General features: G+C 38.3%; 1 protein-coding gene across 1 annotated transcript; it reads left to right on the top strand.

Annotated features, from left to right (window-relative positions):
• The first annotated feature begins 3,702 nt into the window (after positions 1–3,702).
• LOC548624 (basic, immunoglobulin-like variable motif-containing protein) lies at positions 3,703–18,598 on the top strand. The gene is made up of 10 exons (XM_030982330.1): positions 3,703–3,859; positions 5,156–5,526; positions 6,029–6,314; positions 6,726–6,892; positions 7,929–8,055; positions 9,442–9,642; positions 10,880–11,012; positions 13,665–13,759; positions 15,981–16,064; positions 16,478–18,598. Exons 2-10 carry the CDS (start codon positions 5,244–5,246, stop codon positions 17,607–17,609), a joined length of 2,508 nt encoding a protein of 835 aa, XP_030838190.1. The 5' UTR covers positions 3,703–3,859; positions 5,156–5,243; the 3' UTR covers positions 17,610–18,598.
• The last annotated feature ends 440 nt before the right edge of the window (positions 18,599–19,038 follow it).

Raw genomic sequence — 19,038 nt, 5'->3', positions numbered from 1 at the left:
ATGTCCTCTATCGACTGTGAATAAACCAGTCCGGTTGGCCATAATCAATAATAGAGAGAACAAAGCTTTTAAACGTACGAAGTAACAGCAGAGATTATTGATTATTGATGAAAGAATGTTTGAACTTTGAAGGATACCAGTACTTTGTAATGCAATTCGGTCAGGTTTTAAAATGACTACACATGTAGCTCCTAGTAAGGCCTTAGCACCTATCATTCCCGAAGCCGTGCACCTTGTGGTGAAAACAAATGTTGGTTGTTCACATATTTATCAGTCTTTGCTAAAAAACAAAGTAAAAGAATGTAAAGCCCTTACAAAGTGGAAAAGTTTTTTAGATTTTCAAGATGTACTTTGGGGTTCGTACTGTCAAATTCCATTTCAGTCAACAATAGATATCAACATGAGGTGGTTTCAAATCAAGATTTTAAATAGAATATTATATTATGAAGGACAGTTTGTTAAGATTTGGTGTAGTGGCTGACAAGAAGTGTACTTTTTGTAGTAACAATGATGAAACTATCATACATGTTTTTTTGCTTTTGTAACTATTCTAATGAAGTATGGTCGAAGTTAGAGTTCTGGATATTTCGTAATACGGGGGAAAGGATCAAATTTACAAATCAAAATAAATTGTTTGGATTTTATGGTAGCAATAATAATGCACTCAACTGTGTTCTGATGGTTGTAAGACAAGAAATATTTTCAGCTAAATTACGAAATCAACTACCATCATTTGATATAATTTTATCAGCTGCAAAACGTTATTATGAAATGGAAAAATATATATACCAAACAAATCTCAGAGAGAATAAACTAAAAAAGAAATGGTTTCACTTTAGAAAATATTTTGAGAGTGTTGGAAATGTGCTAACATAAACATGATCATGTATTTTATGTTTGGTATTTTTTTTAAATTATATATTTAAAGTACTAATCTTGTCATAAATGTTTGTTTTTATCTGCCACAAAAGTTTTTGACCGTGATGATTATTATCTGTGTCAAGCCATTATGTATGGAAATTATTTCTTTAATTATTTGTATATGATATATGGATGTTCTGTATATGATGAAATTTGTTTTGAAAATAAAGAACCCTGTGGAAGGGGGAAAAAAAATACTTTGTGCGTGAACATTGGAAGAAACACATAGCAAGAAAATAAAAAATAATACAAAAGCAAACCACACGTGTGGTTTTTTTTTAATTTTTATTATCGGTTACAAAAGTGAGTACACATATTTGTTCGTGTCCACATTTCACTAAAAATTTCGTTTCGACGTATTGCACTTTGATTTTTTTTAAAGAGAAAAAAGAAAGATTCGTGCGAAATGATCTAGAAAGTGAAATTATAAATTAATAGTGCGGGAACGGGGGGGGGGGGTCAAAATGCCCCTCAGTCAGAACAGAGTCAAAGACTATCTGAGAGGCTCATTGTTTGTGAGTTCATTTTTCATGGACCTTTATTTACCATGGGTTATCAACAATACAATAATGCACTGACATTTTATGTGTAGGCCTATATTTGATTTGAAAAATTAAAACGATAACACAGAAAACATTTTGAAATGCGTAATCAGTACTTGCAATTGCATTTCATTTGTAGATTAGGATATACATGATCTGAAGGGATTACATATAAATATACTTTCAGTTTGAATCTGAATTTGAATTCAGTTTGTTCATAACATAATCTAACCAGGTGTTATGGTAATGATTGCTAACAAACATGACAAACTATATTCTTGAACTCGAATCGTATAGACCGCAACTTCCGAGTTATTTCTGATCGGAAGAATTGAGCATTATACAAAATGGTGCTCAGCAGATCAGTGTTAATTAACCCATAGTATTCTAGCCACTCCGGTTACCACATTGTCTACCACAAACTCCGAGATTTCAAATATAAAACATGATTATCGCCGATTTGCAACATTTCGACTTTCACTGTGAACATGACGGACAAAGAAAGAGGACAAAATACAGTTCCTCATTCTACCCTCAACAATTGTTGTGGTAGACAAAGAAACATCCCTTCACTGCTATTATGTAAAAATATGTAGAACAGGGCCCCGTCTTACAAAGAGTTACGATCGATCCAAATCAATCGTAAGTCCTCCAATCAATCGCAAGTTTGCAGTCTCCTATCTCTTATGTACATGATATCAATCGCAAATAAGTTACGATTGATATCAACTCTTTGTAAGACGGGGCCCAGGTGTCACATGCATATTCACCTGTTCTATACATTTTTACATAATAACAGTGAAGGTATGTTCCTTTGTCTACCACAGCAATTGTTGAGGGTAGAATGAGGGACTGTATATTTTGTCCTCTTTCTTTGTCCGTCATGTTCATAGTGTTTTTGGGTTCACTGTTATTAGGCGATATGTCATATTCTATCTCTTTATTTCAAGTGAAGATGTGTGAAGTAAGGATGTTTCTTCTTTATCGTTAATAATATGAGGTGGACTGAGCATCCGACATTTAATGAATGATAAATGTTAACATACTAACCGGTATGATAAATGGAATGTTACCTTGTATATTATTGTGAGAGTTATCATAATATTCAATACAGATGGTCACGCATTACTCACTTACATCCATTTTAATATTTTATATAGTCATAGGTGCTGTTTTTTGTTTTGTTTTTTTTTTTTTTTTAGAAGAGCAGAGATATGTGTTAATTGCCAATGTATGCTGTGAATGAGCACTTCACATTAGTCGTGCAGAGTTGTAGATATAAGTAGGGACTTGGTACTAGACGAGGGATGAGTGGTACGTTTGTACAAGGGCTTGTGGCCGATTGCACTTGAGTTTGTCAGCTATCTTTGAAGAATGTTATAGTGGACTTTGAGGTAGAGTGAAACTTGCTATGATGTAGTTAAAAAGTACCCAGAATGAGGGAATGTTTCTTTTGGACAATATGAAAATTGGAAGGATGGGGATGACCATGTTCCTGGTTGTTTGGAGGTGAGAGGACGCATTACCTAAAGGAAATGCATCCTCTGACCTAGTGACTTCAAATTTGAAATTATTGGATATTTGGAAATGTGTACAATTCTCGGGCCGGACTTTGTCGCACGAAAAGTACCCCTTTACCGGACATTTTGGCAACACGCATGCGGTCATTCCGACCTCTGAGTGGGGGGGGGGGGGGCCGGGGGGTAGTGAACACTAAAAAAAAAAATCATTTTGCCCCCGCGCATTGCAGGAAAAAAAAAATTACTTAGATATAATTGTTTTCCTTTTTTTTCCCCAGGTCTAGAGGGGGGGGGGGGCATTTTCATTTTTGATTTAAAAAAGGTTAAATATATGTGTTTTTAACGTTTTTTTTTAACCAGGGGGGGGGGGGGGGGGTTGGATCCGCGCCTCACCATACTCGAGAACTGATTCACATCGGCATTCATTCTTTCCGAGAACAGTTCCCCGCCCTCAGAAATTGTTGCAGCGCCATCTGTTGGAGGTCAGTGGGTGGGTTGGTGACAGTGGCTAGTCTTCCTCCATCCTATATATGAGCTTGTAAATATTTGTAAATAAAGTGTATCATAATTAAATAGCACTCGAATGAACGTAAATTGCGGTTCACACACACACACACACACGCATATAGTTTGCTTCATAGCTTAGTTCAGTCGATTTGAAGGAGGCAGACTTAATCAGAAGAAGAAGAAGAATGTCACAAAATAATAGATAAATAAAAATAACAAATGCCTTGCTAGCCTTGAATTAGACTAAATAAAACAGATAGTTTCAAAATAAACAACATCGATCCAGGCATCGACTTCCGCAGCAGTTTGTGTGTGATTCTCAATCTCATTGTGCGCATTATATAGCTTCGGGAAAACAGACAGATTAGTGTAAGTAAATCCTTCTTATCCTTGTGATGTTTTACAATGATTTTCGATAGCATTTTATTAAAAAATAATATAAGTATATTTTCTTTCTAATCATAATTTTTTTCTAAACTAAATCAAACCGTTCAGTCTAGAGAAAAAACCAAGGGCAAACTTTCCGTGAGACTTGACTGTCTTGAGCGAAAATTGGCAAGTTAATCCACCAAGTTAACCTCGATCTGTCAGATCTATGGGAAGGTTGACAAATGTTGGTTTTATTAAAGAATTCCTCATACCAAACGTTTTTTTCTGTCTCGGTTGGATCTGGGTCACGTCTTGCAAAGTTTCCCTCGTTGTTAGACTGGACCTAGATCTATAACTTATAAGTATAAACAGTGAAGTGGCAGTTTCGCCGCGCCCCTCGTTTTTGTGGTTGTTAATTGTTGCATAGGTCTAGGGCCTAGAGTCTATAGATATTGTAAATCTAGCCTAGTTTCTAGTAGACTCTAGGCCTTACATTGTTGGACGTTGGTTAAATATGACAACTCTTAATCTTATGATTTATCATTCTAATGATTGAATAGCATTTATTTTCCTTTGTTAAATGTGTCACCATCATGATCATGTTAAAGGTAAAGACCAGTAATGGTCATGCGATTGCATTGTGAAAGAAACGTTGTGGAATCGATCAGAAAAGGTTGATCATCTAGCATCTAGCATCTGCAAGGTTCTGGAATCATCAAAATGATAAGAAATTTGGCCCATTCTTCGTAAAGTTACAAGCACTATACACAGAAAGATGTATATGGGACTACCCTATCTCTCTCACCAGACCATGAGAGAAATAAGTTTACCAAATATATAAATTAGTAGGCGGTTTCCCGGCAAATTTTTTATCATCATGTATTAGTCAAAACATATTCTTTCACATGATTGGTAATGAGAGCTTCCATTTCATTTTTTGAAATTGGGGCGTTGCCAATACTGGTCTTTACCTTTAAGCTTTCCTTTTGACATTTGGGGGAGGGGAGGGCAAGGGAGCCGGGAGATGAGATGATATTTTTCTTTCCCCAAAGCCAAGGCCCAAGTCACTTTCTTGTTACTTGTTGATTTTTTTTTCTTTCTTGTTACTTGTCTTTTTTAAGCTAGGCCTAGATCTAGATCTATTACAATATTTTGTTTCACATTTTGTTTCAGAGATGATTTTCATTTTAACTTAGATTATCATTATTTTTAGATTAATTCCAGCTCCATTTTTTTCCTGAGGTAGGGTCCCTTTTTGTATTACTCATCCATTTTTGTTATTTTTCTATTTCACAGGCTTTGCAAACCTTGCATACATTGAGGCAACCAGAAAGTTGGGCTCAACTTTCAGATAACCTTTGACCTTTCCTGGGCCTGAGGTATAATGGGTAACTGGCCTTCAGTTCTCTCTGGTGAGGGAAGTGAGGACAGCAGCAGCGAGAGCAACAACGAAAGCAACAACCAGGAAACCAGTGATCAGGAAAACACAAGACATCTCTGTGGCTCAGAGGAGAGCTACTTCTCCGAGGAGGAACTCCTTCCCATTGTCTACCCTGATGATGATGATGATGCTGCTGCTCGTGATGACGTGTTGGGAGACTTCTTGTCCGTCAAAGAAGATGGAGAGTTTACAACTGACGAAGTTGATGGGTCTCGATATGACCTAGGTAATTGTGATGTGGAATCTAACTATGTAGAGAAAAATTCATTTAATAGTATTCTGTAAATCACTGGATTTGTTGAGATAAAAAGCACATTACTCCCTCTCACCCTCCATTTCTTTGCTTTAATTATTCAGTGTATTTTATTCTCGTTTCATTGCCAAGATACATTGTATTCGTTGTAGCCTCTTCCTGCTATGGTTGATTGTCTGATTGAAACTTCTGTTTAAATCCTGCCTACTTATTGTATTATTTACAATTTTCAGTAATCCGTTATGACACTTGGAACAGATTTTCCTTTCTCCTTTTCTCTTTCTCCCTCCCTATGAATTTACACATTTTCCTTGTTTTCCTTCTCTTTGTTTTCCTTTTTTCTACTATTTTCCCTCCTATACATCACAAGTACCTAATATTAAGCTGCTTGTTTTTTACATAATGTTCGACATCATGAGGAATTCACTAATTTACTATTTAGGCTATTCTTTTTCTTTTCTCACATTTGTAACAGCACCCGAGTATTACCCCACCTCGCTTCATGAAGACATCACTGCGAGATTCTCAGATCTTGCCTCACCTGTAGATCGCAAAGAAAGCAGCTACAGCAGCACTGACGACTATGATGACAATGACAGCGATGATGAGGAGGAGGAGGAGGATGACCACCATTACCAAAGAAGGAGGAATGATAAATATTCCCTAATGAAGGAAGATGATGATGATAATGAGCTCTCCAGCATTCCACTGCCACCTCCCTCATCACCGTATGAAGTTGCATCAGCTGAGCAGATGCAAGGGTAAGCAACTATTTACGTGTCGTATCCAGGCTGCCCAGAAGAGAGTGGTTGAAAATAGACATTTTTTTTATAACACTTGTCAGTACCTTTGCCAGGGAGAATTTGCCCTTGGTATTTAATCCTGGTATTGATGTTCATTTTACAAACAGTATACCTGAACTGTGTAGCTATCTCTTCTAAAACAGAGCCTGATACCTACATACATGTACATATACTTCGCTGAAGCATATATTTGAGTGCTAGAAGAGTGATCTTTTTCCCTCCTCCTTCTTCCCTTTTTTCTTTTTCATCTAATTCTCCTCTTCTTTCTCCTCCTCCTCCCCTTCCTCCGTCTCCTCTTTGTCTTCCTCTTCTTCTTCTTCTTCATCTTCTTCCTCCTCCTTCACTTATTTCCTCTCCTTCCTTATACAGGGTCACAGCTTACCTGAATGCTGACCGACCTGACACACTCCAAGAGACCATCGTCCCTGTTGAGAGTCATGCAGAAGAGTGCAGTGCCCCTGAGAGGGTGGTTGCATGGGAGATAGACGTCAGCGACATGACGGGATCCAAGAAGACTAAGAAGAGACCACCCAATAGTAAGGATCTTTATTTGTCGTCATTGGTTCAATTTTGCCAAAATATGTTCAGTTGAAGTCTTTTGTTATTACCGTAAGTTGGAAATTCAAAAGTTTCAACAGTTCATTAGTAATTTAGTCTGCACAGGTACATGTATTTGCTTGTTTAAAAAAATAGTGATAATCGCTTCACTTACATGGTGCACATATCCATCCTAGGGGATGCTTCAATTAAGGCACATACACAGTACTGTTACTACTCTGGTTTAGCCTGGCTGTCCTAAGGCACTCCAAGCATTCAAGGAATAATTTCCTGCCAGGTACCTATTACTACACCTTGTTGGAGAGTGGCAAATGTAGATTACTGCTTTGCAAAGGACATTAATGCCGTGACAGGACTCAAAACGCAAACCATGCGATCCACAGTCCATTGACAATCCACACTTGACTACGTTACCTCTGTGACGGAATTTCATGCAAGGGGTACTATAGTTGATCAACTCTGTGTGACAGGAGGCATCTCTATGATAAACTGCTGTCTTGTAGTTCTGAAGACATCTTGCAGAGCTGCCAACCATTACTGTTTTTTTCCTCCAAATTACAGTAGTATGTTTTTTCTTGATAAAATATTTTTTTTAAATTAATTTAATAATTTGTTGTATTTTTTTTTTAATTAATTTATTTTTTTTACATACCACACGTCAAACAACTGCCCTAAAATGATGATTTGATCACAAAATAAATAGAAAACTAAGTTTAAAACATACTTGAACAAATACTTCAAGAGAAAAATATTCTCAAAAAGAATGAAATGCCGATAATACCAAAATAACCTCCAAAATACCTGATTGTATGGAAAAAACAGCATGAGGAATGGACATTTCTGCTTTTAAAGTGTTTAGCGCATGGATGTAAGTTTTGTTTTAATGAATTCCTTTTTTTTTGCTTGAAATTCCTTTTTTTTTTGCCATCATGGTTCCATTTTTTGGTTGCACAAGGTGGGCAGCTCTGATCTTGATTGAGGTTAGTAAGTTCTGCATTTGTTGTCTCTCTGTAGAACTCTCAAAGGCAAAATCAAGGAAAAGTTCATCGAAAGGTAGCATGGATAGTGCCTATATCCCGCCAACTGTATCAACAACACCTGAGCTCCTAGCACAGAGAAAGTGCTTGGACCAAAAGAGATGGTAAGTTCTCTTTTTTTAATCTCTGGAAATCTTTGAGAATGTTTTGCACAGAAAGAATTCTGATGTACTCCCAGTATTGAATACAAGATCTAAGTAATAATAATTATAATAGTACATTGCCTAGAAAATGTTTTAACATTACTGTATTAATGTCACAAACACTTAGTTTACACATTTAAGAACAATTGAGAACAAAATAGAACTAAGAAACAGTGTATTATTGTAATTTGTCCAAACATGTTCACTTGTGATTCATTTACGGAGACTGTCCCATGTTTTTTTTAAAACATGCAATAGATTCCAGTACTATCCAACAATTTTTAAGTACCGGTACATTATGTGCAGCAGTGCTCATAGAGGATTAGTGGGCTTTTACTGTGTGAGGGCAGAGGCCTCTACTTGCGCTTATCTCTGTGTGCGCGCTATTAAAAGTGAGCCTATTAAACCTGGGATTTATTTGTCAGCGATACAATGACATGAAACAATCTTGAAATGAATTCTTTGTACATCAAATAACAAGGATCTAGGAGTTTCGTTATATAAAACAATAATGCATGTTTTCATTTGTTCATGAAAAGATAGATTTGCTCTTGTTGAGGCTGTTTATGCACCTATCGTACTGAGCTTGACGGCTTCGCGAGATAGGTGCACACAGCCTCAACTCCTGCGCAGCTGGATTGTATAACTTGTATTGTAGAATGCTTCCCTAAATAAAATTGTTTTGTTTTTGTTTTTGTAATTGACCAAAGCAAATCAAAGATTCCAAATACAATGTTGAATACAAATAGAATGCTTACGGTAGTGAGGGTACTTTATTGAAGGCGAAAATCATAGATGAAAACCTAAATAGGCTTTAGTTTGAATAATAGAGAATTTTTTGATAATGGTGGTGATTGTGAACATTACCTAAAAGAAAATCTACAGATTTTTATCTTGAGTGATTTGGCCCAAACTTTGGAAATTACGATTCTGGCTCTTTAGATATGGTATTGAATCCCTAAATTCCATAGACACAATACACTACAGTTGTCAGACTGATTCCCGCCATCACACCACTGAAATGATCATGTTAGAGAGCACCTCTGGGGGGTGTTTCACAAAGACTAAGATCGACTTTAAGTTTGACTTAACTATGGCAGGCCATTCATGTCACTAGTTCCTCTAACCATTCCTGGCATTGGTTTATCAAGGGACGTACAAATCGTGGTCACAAATCTACAGATCGATTTACCTTTTTTGATAGTTAATTATGGAAGTTAAAAATATTATCTAAAGATCATAATTGAAAGACCAATAGTGAGAGCAACCAGTGGCATTAATGGCCTGCCAAAGTCGATCTTTAGTCTTTGCGAAACACCACCTGATATAATTTCAAATTCTTGACAGGTTTTGTGTGAGTAGACCCCAGTACAGCAAGTCATGTGGCCTATCGTCCTTGGTTTCTTGCTGGAACTACCTGTTCAGCACCCTAGGAGGGGGCACCATGCCCCCCATCACCCAGGAGCAAGCCCTTAACGTCCTGGGGTTCCAACCACCCTTCGGTGAGATCCGTTTTGGGCCTTTCACAGGGAATGCCACCCTCATGAGGTAAGTATAGCATTGAACCCTCATTCGCAAAATATGCGCTAATGTCCTTTGGCAAGACATTGATCTACATTTGCCACTCTCCACCCAGGTGTTAAATGGGTACCAGTAGGATGCGAAAGCTAATGTGCCTAGATTAGCAAGTATGCGCTTGTAAAATGACGCCTGGCTGAATTCTCCCCAGGGAGTGGAGAATGTGCATACATTGTGTGCGGGTAAGCCTGAATCCGATGACCGGGGTAATAATATGATTGCAGGGCCCTCAGGGAGAACAGTTTAAATACTGATGAGGCTACCCTGGGTAAACAAGACATATTATTATTATTATTATTATTATTATTAACATTGAATAAAGAACCCTTAACGCCAAATAAAATGCCTAATGCATAATGCCTTTCATTTCTGTGCACGGTTCAGTGAGTATTACAGACTTTTGTTCCATGTAGCTATTTTTTCCACAATTCATTTACAAGTTGAATGTGATTTTACTTTTGTATTTCATAGGTGCTTTACACAGTCAAGCTTTACACAGTCATGTATATATATATATATATAAACAATGTTTAGTCTTTCTCTGCCCCTTATACATATTAAATCTGTATAAACTGAACATATTTCATGACTCATTGTATTCATCATACATGTAACTGGTGTTTGATTCTCCCCATAAAGCTCATGAAACATGTGTAAAAGTAGAATAAAGACATGAGAGCATCAAGGGATTGCAATAGCTTTATAAGTTTCTATAAAAATGCTGCAGGAATGCTCTGGTAAAAGAACAATAAAATACATGTACATGTAGTTCATTATGCAAGGAATCTCACTGTGGTACAACTATCTCTACTCTAATATATTCTCTACTGTCATGTGGTGCAATTATCTATATAAAATATATTGTAAGCAAGCATGTTTTATGTCACTAGCGATATTATTTTTTATATTATTGTATAATTGCTTTTATCATGTATATACATTGTAAACTGTTGTAACCATTGCAATTCAGTCTTTGGACTGCGAGAATGGATAATACTCAATAAAATCCTTCAATCAGTCAATCGCTACTCTACTAGCTATGGTTTATATTTATCTGGTAAAAGAATAAAATATATGTACATGTACGTAATTCATTATGCTAGGAAATCTTACTCTGGTACAACTATCTCTACTCTACTTATCTCTACTGTCATGTGGTGCAATTATCTAGCTACTAACTATGGTTTATCTTTACTGTCATTGACAGGTGGTTCAAGCAGCTGAATGATCACTACAGAGTGCGAGGAAGGGCATACTTCCAGTACAAACCCCATGGCAGGAGTAGGACAGTGGGAAGAACGTCTGCCCAAGGTTTACATCTGTTACGACAAGGGTTGAAGGTCAGTACAATTAATGGACCCCAGTGTTCTCAAATTTTTTGACAATTTCCAATAAAAGCACTTGAAATGTTCAAGTAGGCGTTGTGGCGTGCGGCCTGTAATCCAGCTATCAGTGGAAGTTGCAAACTGATTCAGCCGAGGACGCAGGTTCGAAACTGAGTCGCGTCTTTCGTATGGTGACGTTTAAATGTCAGTCCCCAGACGTAAATAATCTTATCTGATTGAAACACGTCTGTACAAACACAATACACATACGGTGTGGTTTAAGATGTGCACTTTTATTTTTGGTTTGCAGTGGTCCCCAGTTTTCTGGTAGTTATATAGAAGATCTAGCAGAGAAATCATTCCCTTTGGGTACGAAGATATGAACATTGAGACTTACGTTGTATGTGTACATGGAAGTGTCGTAGTCAAGTAGGCTAAGCACTTGACTTGATATTCAAAGGTCGTGGTTCGATCCCCGACACAGCACTTATGTCCTTTGGCAAGGCATTAATCTTCATTTGCCACACTCGACCCAGGTGAGGTAATTGGGTACCTGGCAGGAATTAATTCCTTGAAATGCTGGAGCGCTGTAAAGGCAGCTAGGCTAAAGCGGGGGTAAATGCGCCTCGGAATTGAATATCTAGATAGACGACGCTAGAATTCCTTGGGGGGATTTAAATCCATATTTTATTTCTACTATAAAGGAATATCATATTTTTCTTCTGCTATTTACTTTTCAGTTATTGTTCCGACAAGTATAGATGGTGATTAATGCTTAGAAATATACAATATGGACAGTTCTTATTAACTTGATAACTGCAAGTGCAGGGGGGGGGGGGGGGTCTGAAAATATTTGTTTTATTCTTGGAGAGCCCTGAGTCTCCAGGGCATGTATACAAATTCACGCAATCTTTTCAGATTAAAGGTAAAGACCGGTAGTGGTAAAATTGCTGTTCAAGGGTTTTGGGTGCAAAATATCCATTCAATATTGTCTAAATATTGCCTTCAGAGGTTTAGATGGCAGATTAGCAGAAATATATGACCAAATGTTCAATGCTGAAGTGCATTCCCGATATCTATCCAGGCCGGATCGATATGAAATTAGTACGGGTAGGCGGTTTCACAGCAAAATTTGTATCATCACGTATTAGTCAAAACATATTCTTCACATGATTGGTAATGAGAGCTTCCATTTCATTTTTTGAGAGGGGGGGCGTTTCCAAAACTGGTCTAAACCTTAAATGATTGATTATAAATGATTGATTAAGGATTGATGACTTTTTTGTTTCTACTCTCACCATTTTGCCATAGGATCCTAACATGGCTTTCATATACCACTGCCATAACCACTACTTCTGGGGGGGGGGGGGGGGGGGGTCGGAGGAGGGGGTCTGAACAAAATTTGTTTCATTCTTCGAGTGCCCTGAGTCTCCATGGCATGTATACAAATATATGCCACCTTTTTATGCCTCCGTTACGAAGTAGCCTGAGGCATTATGTTTTCGGGTTGTCCGTCCGTACATACGTACGTACGTCTGTACGTCTGTACGTACGTACGTCCCGTTCTTGTGATCGCGTTATCTGAAGAACCGATCGATGGATTCCTGCCAAACTTTGGTCATGTATGTATCTTGCAGAGCCGATGAACTGATTAGATTTTGGGGTCACGAGGTCAAAGGTCAAAGGTCACAGGGCTCATTAGGTATGCAAAAAAAGCTCGTGATCGCGTTATCTGAAGAACCGATTGATGGATTCCTGCCAAACTTTGGTCATGTATGTATCTTGCAGAGCCGATGAACTGATTAGATTTTGGGGTCACGAGGTCAAAGGTCAAAGGTCACAGGGCTCATCAGGTATGCAAAAACAGCTCGTGATCGCGTTATCTGAAGAACCGATTAATGGATTCCTGCCAAACTTTGGTCATGTATGTATCTTGCAGAGCCAATGAACTGATTAGATTTTGGGGTCATGAGGTTAAAGGTCAAAGGTCACAGGGCTCATTATGTATGCATAAACAGCTTGTGATCGCGTTATCTCAAGAACCGATTGATGGATTGCTGCCAAACTTAGGTCATGTATGTTACTTGCAGAGCCGATGAACTGATTAGATTTAGTGGTCATGAGGTCAAAGGTCAAAGGCCACAGCACACATTATGTATGCAATAACAGCTTGTGATCGCGTTATCTCAAGAACCGATTGATGGATTCCTGCCAAAATTAGGTCATGTATGTTACTTGCAGAGCCAATGAACTGAGTAGATTCTTGGTTCATAAGGTCAAAGGTCAAAGATCATGGGCTCATTATGTATGCAAAAATAGCTTGTGAACGCATTCTCATTAGAACTGACAGATGGATTACTATTTAACTCAGGACATCTTGCAGAGCCAATGAACTGAGTAGATTTTAGGGTCATGAGGTCAAAGATTAAAGGGTCATATATATATGTATATGAGAAATTGCTTGTAATCACGATATTCTGAGAACCTGTCAATGGATTACAATTGAACTTGAATCCGAAAAATTTCTTCTGTTTTGGTTTGTAAAATTGCTCTATGACGGAGGCATCATTTTCGACTGCGCGCAGTCGAATTCCATCTAGTTTGATTAACGATTGATGAATGATTGATGAACTTTTTGTTTCTACTCTGACCATAATTCTGCCATAGGATCCTAACATGGCTTTCATATACCACTGCCATAACCACTACTTCTGCCCCATTGGATACGAAGATGTGCCTCTGAAGGCTGTAGATGCATACAGGTTAGTATTGATGTCAAAGACCCGTGAGATACAGTGAAACCTATCTATAAAGACAAGGGAGACAAGAAAAGTGATCTTCATAGGCAGGTGGTCTTTATGTACAGGTTCCTTTGGTACATGTTTCAATAAGAAACCATTTTCAAGGGGAACAAAAAAATTTGGTCTTTGTAGACAGGTGGTCTTTCTATACAGGTGGTCGCTAAATCAGGTTTGACTGTATAAGGGGTGGGGAGGGGGGCTGCAGCTCTTCCAAGAACATTTGAAATTACCAATAGTTCCAGTTCAAGAATTTTCCTTTTCTCTCACAAGTTATATTTCTAAGATTGTATATTTATTAACAAAATTACATTTTCACTTCATGTATAATTAGGTTTTAACATTTTTGCTTGCTCAAAAAAGATATACCGGTATCAAGGAACAAAAGACAGCCTAGAGAGTCGAGACATCACCCCCTCTAAATTTCTAGAAGTATAACAAAAACTTTTTTTTAAAGCGTGAACCTTAAAACATTAAGCTATTAATGTTTCAGTGTTCAATATTAGACTTGATTAATGTTTCAATGTTTAAAGAGAAGGTTGAGTACTGGTAAAAAAAAGAAAATTATTTCTCACAGAATCAAACGAAACTTACACTGAATGTTCAAGATTACAAATAAATGACATGTGCCAAACAATTTTGGAAGAAAATGTATACTGGCTGAGTAATGAGCATAGAAAGACAAGGAATCAAGGTAGTACCAACCCCGACACCATGCGTGTTGTCCCATACATAGCTTTCTGTGTATGTGCTTGTTACTTTACCAAGACTCGGTCAAATTTATTATGATTTTGATGACTCCAGAACCTTGCAGTGCACACCAATACTTACATGCTACATGATCAACTGTTTCTGATCCTTTCCACACCTTTTCTTTCACAATGCAATCGCATTACCAGTACTAAAGTTTATCTTTAATATCAGACCTTATTAATGTTTCAATGTTCAATATCAGATTTCCAATTAAATTCATTCATCAAGTGAAGTCATTTAATTTCATTGAGAATGAAATTCTTTCAAGTCATTTAATTTCATTGAGAATTAAATGCAAAGTCCTCATATTATAGAGCTCATAAAGTGAACTGAATCAGTCACTTTATTGACTTTCAGGCTTAGGTTTTGCACTTGTTTGGGGGGTGATGTCAAATGAAAGTTCATTATTTCCCCCAAAACAGAATCCTTATAATAATCAGTGTCAGAGTTGCAGAGTCTCTGCCTGTTATGCAGTGTACTACAACTATACACAGGGGTTTGCTCTCTATTAAAACTGGAGTGGGTTACATGTCATGCATAGGAATGAACTCTCCTACACAAGGGACCTCCATTTAAAGAGAAGGTTGAGTTCTGGGAAGAGGTGAAAAATTATTTGTGAGCATTACTCATTCTTATTGTGCAAGTGTCGAAGAACATCAGTTAAGACATGTTCCCTGAAAAGCATGGCTCTTCAAATGCCTTCATATTCTAAATATGCATGTAACATCGTAAAAATCGGGGGCCGGCTTTTTACGCCACGTGTTCGTGTAGTCTCATATACATCTTTCTGTGCAAGTGTTTGTAACTTTACCAAGACTTGGCCAAATTTCTTATCATTTTGATGATTCCAGAACCTTGCAATACACACACATTCTTATATGCTAGATGATCAACCTTTTCTGGTCGGTTCCACACCGTTTCTTTCATAATGCAATCGCATGACCACAACTCAACTTCATCTTTAATGTCCTATATGAAGGAGAGTGTTTTTACACTGGTATACTTACCAGTGTCATTGGAACAGGAGAAGGGGCCCATTAAAGGGAGTGTAAACTGACCAATACAGGGGAATACCATCTACGTCTCCTTTTGGACAACTAAATGAATGGACGTGATTAACAGTAGTCAGCGACTTAATCTCTACATGGTCAGCGTTCGCGAAATAGACTGAAGTTCTCCTCACGCTTCGGTTTCGCGTATGTTGCACGAGCGTGATTGCTGCGGTTGCGCCGGTACTTGTACTATACCCGATTGGCCCCGAGTCAGGCCACGGGAAAGACACATAGCCTCGTCAGTTTACACCCTCTTTAACAAACAGCATTCACTGGAATCATCCACATGGGCTGGATTCAGTCCCATTTTCTCTGGTTCCTTATGTAGATGGTTTAATGACTGAGCCAATATGCTCTCTGTTTTTCTTTCACTTCTGCAGGGATCCTTTAAACCTTGATGAGGTAGAGACATGGATACTGATCGGTGATCCTAGTAGAAAGCAACCAGGAATCCACTGTTTCAAGTAAGCATGCAGGAACACTAGATAATGTACATCATTTGTTTGGTCCTTGTTTGTTCAGCTTAATCGAAAAACGTTCAATCTACCGTATCCAATACAAAGATTAATAAATCCCAGAGGGATTGAAAAGGCTTGAGATAGCAGGAGGCCATAGCTGTATTTCTTAAATATGAAGTTTTGAACTATTTTTATACGGTCAGATGGTTAAGTACACAGTATGTGAGGCATTTATCAATTTTGTTATGCATGCTGGGATAGGGATTTATAAAGATAACAAGTATCCTATCCTCCTTCATGTTACCTCTTCAGCCCCTCTTTTCCTTGATCTGGTGATTTTCATCATTGCCTGTCATTACCACCAATCTCTTCTTCTTGCGTATTTATATGCTATCTTTCCCCTGATTTTCCACCTTCAGATGGGAGGACATCAGCACCGATCTGAACTGCCAGAACCCTGACTATCTCAACATCCGCAAACTGCGGCTTGGAGTGCAGCAGAGGAGGACGAAGAGAACCGGTGGCAACTTGCACTGTATCATGGCCTTCTGTCGCAGTGCCGGCTTTCTCACCAAACCAACCAAGAGCAAGAAAGAGGGTGCAATGAAGGACACTTTTAGTAACAGCAAGAGTAGCAAGTCTGGCTCCGTTCGGATGTCAGGACGTAAGGTTGGCGAGAGTAAGAGTGAGGGGATGGTGGGGCGTCCAGCTCCAGGAGGGAGTGTGCCATGTCTGCAGACTGGCAAAGCGGACAGTAGCGATATCATCGAGCACTTTGCTTCTGAGACTGTGAGTTGCGACCACAGCAGTGAGGGCCGAAGCTGTAGATCAGAAGTTGTTGAAAAGACTAAAAGTGAATCTCAGGTTGGTAGACGAAGGGCAAAGGCATCTGTTGTAAAGCAGGAGGATAAGGAGATCAGAGTGAAGAGTTCTGAGGCAAAAAAGAAAGTTGTTCGCAACAAGAAAACAAAGAAACAGAAAACAAACAAAGACATTTCTGTTAATAGAGATGAAACCAGTCCCCAAGGTCCCTTTGATGATAACATCCATGTAGATCAGGTGGACTTCACATGGCCAGTAACTTCAGGAGATTCCACTGTGCATCATCTTCAGTCTGGACAGGTGCTCAAGGAAGAGACAGATCAAGTGGACGAATTCATCAAGAACGTGTCCACTCGTTTCACTCACAGCCTAAGCCCAGCTGAACATGCAGAAGTAGAGGCATTGAAGACAGCCATGAATCAGTCACAGAGCAACCCTGGTGTTGATATGAAAAGAGAAGAAGACTGGGTGTTGCTAGGACAGACCAACTATGAAGGACAGGACGCCAATCGCTTCACGTCACCAGGGGAAACTGTCATGGGTTTGCCCGGCTTCAGAGGCATGGGTGTAGATGACCTGGCTAATGCAGATGACCTGAGGGAGGGAGGAGGGATGGACGGTGAGGTGTCCGAGCTGGCCAAACATTTGATTGACCAGTATCTTGTGTCCATCATAGATTCCATTGACAGACAGAAAGTTAACACTGCAGGTGGGACGGATAATAACTGAGTGCCTAGATTTGTGGATGAATGACAGATGAGTCGTGTCAATATTCCCGGTAAGAGAACATTGGAGTTTGTTTGTTATAGTAGTGTTGGGAGATCGTGGTTCAAAGTGGATTTGAGAGGTGAAAGCATGCAAAATACATGTTGTAAAACTTACTCCTAGATCCTAATGAAATGATTGGTCAAACAGGATTATGTGTGATTCATTTACTGAGACTATCTAACGTTTTTTTCATGGAAAAGCGTGCAAAAGTTTCTATTGCTATCCAATGATTTTTCAGTATGCGATGGGCAGGAGTGGCATAGAGGTTAGTCCACGTTGTGTGGGCCTATATTTTTGTAGCACTGCATGTAAAGTTGTAAATGCATATAGAAGAATTTGTGCTTTTCTCTGTATGTGCCTTAAAGTAAGCCTAGTAAATTAGGGGTTTGTTTGTAGCCGATTGACACAAAACAATCTGGAAATATTTCTTTTCTACATCAAATAACAAGGATCTAGGAGTTTTTATATAAAACAAATGATGCATGTTTTCACTCATTCATTACAGGACCTATCCGCTCTTGTTGCGGCTGTTTAAGCACCTATCATACGAAGCCGTCAAACTAAACACGAAAGATGCATATAGCCCCAACTGACATGCGGATAGATCGTATAATAAACTCATTCTCATGCATGCAACCCTTGTATAATGCAACAAGTCTGCTGACTGACGTCGCCTAGAGGATTTATAGAGTTCAGGGACCCGTTTCACAAAGCCTTTTTTTAATGACAAATACAAAAATCAGTGCTGATAACCAATCAGAAGCAAGGATTTCAGTAGCTTATAACAAAAACTGTCATTTGTCATTGATGACAATTTTTGTGAGTCGCCCCCCTGGTATGCCCTGTCCTTATATTCTGCAGAAGGGATGTAGGGTCCAGCATAGCTTGGAGAATCAGGGCCCCATTGCATAAAACTTACCATTGATGGTAACTTTACTATCAATGGCAACTATCATGGTAACAGGGCTCAACAGCCAATCAAAATCAAGGTTTTCATGGTAGTTACCGTTGATGGCAAAGTTACCATCAATGGTAAGTTTTGTGCAAAGGGGCCCAGAATACCATATTATTTGATTTGATATTATAGAAAATTAAAGAGAAGCAATAACTTGTGTTTATACATCCATGAATTTGGTCTTTAGATGTTCTTCAGATTTCAATTTCATAAAATTGCTATCGATATGGTTAACTATTCCATGTGAATAGGTTTAATTGTACAACAATGTTTGCAAGATATTCATCTGACAATCAAGATTTACTTATGCAACTGATCAGTGGCAATAATCATTATTCAATTATTGTTCCTTTATTAGTATTGTGAATATACACTACAAGTCTACAACAGAGCAAAATTAAGGAAAGTAACTTCTTGTGCATGATCTTGTATACG

The sequence above is a fragment of the Strongylocentrotus purpuratus genome, unplaced genomic scaffold (genome assembly GCF_000002235.5).
Source record: "Strongylocentrotus purpuratus isolate Spur 01 unplaced genomic scaffold, Spur_5.0 spur5_scaffold_12, whole genome shotgun sequence".
In the NCBI taxonomy this organism is placed as follows: Eukaryota; Metazoa; Echinodermata; class Echinoidea; order Camarodonta; family Strongylocentrotidae; genus Strongylocentrotus; species Strongylocentrotus purpuratus.
This window is presented reverse-complemented; position numbering and strand designations above follow the sequence as displayed.

What these genes read in the sequence shown, in the direction of transcription:
- LOC548624 (XM_030982330.1), top strand. Translation starts at nt 5,244, where the DNA reads ATGGGTAACTGGCCTTCAGTTCTCTCTGGTGAGGGAAGTGAGGACAGC. An exon ending in TGGGTCTCGATATGACCTAG is followed by an intron (nt 5,527 to 6,028) that starts GTAATTGTGATG and finishes CATTTGTAACAG; the next exon opens with CACCCGAGTATTACCCCACC. An exon ending in GGGAATGCCACCCTCATGAG is followed by an intron (nt 9,643 to 10,879) that starts GTAAGTATAGCA and finishes TGTCATTGACAG; the next exon opens with GTGGTTCAAGCAGCTGAATG.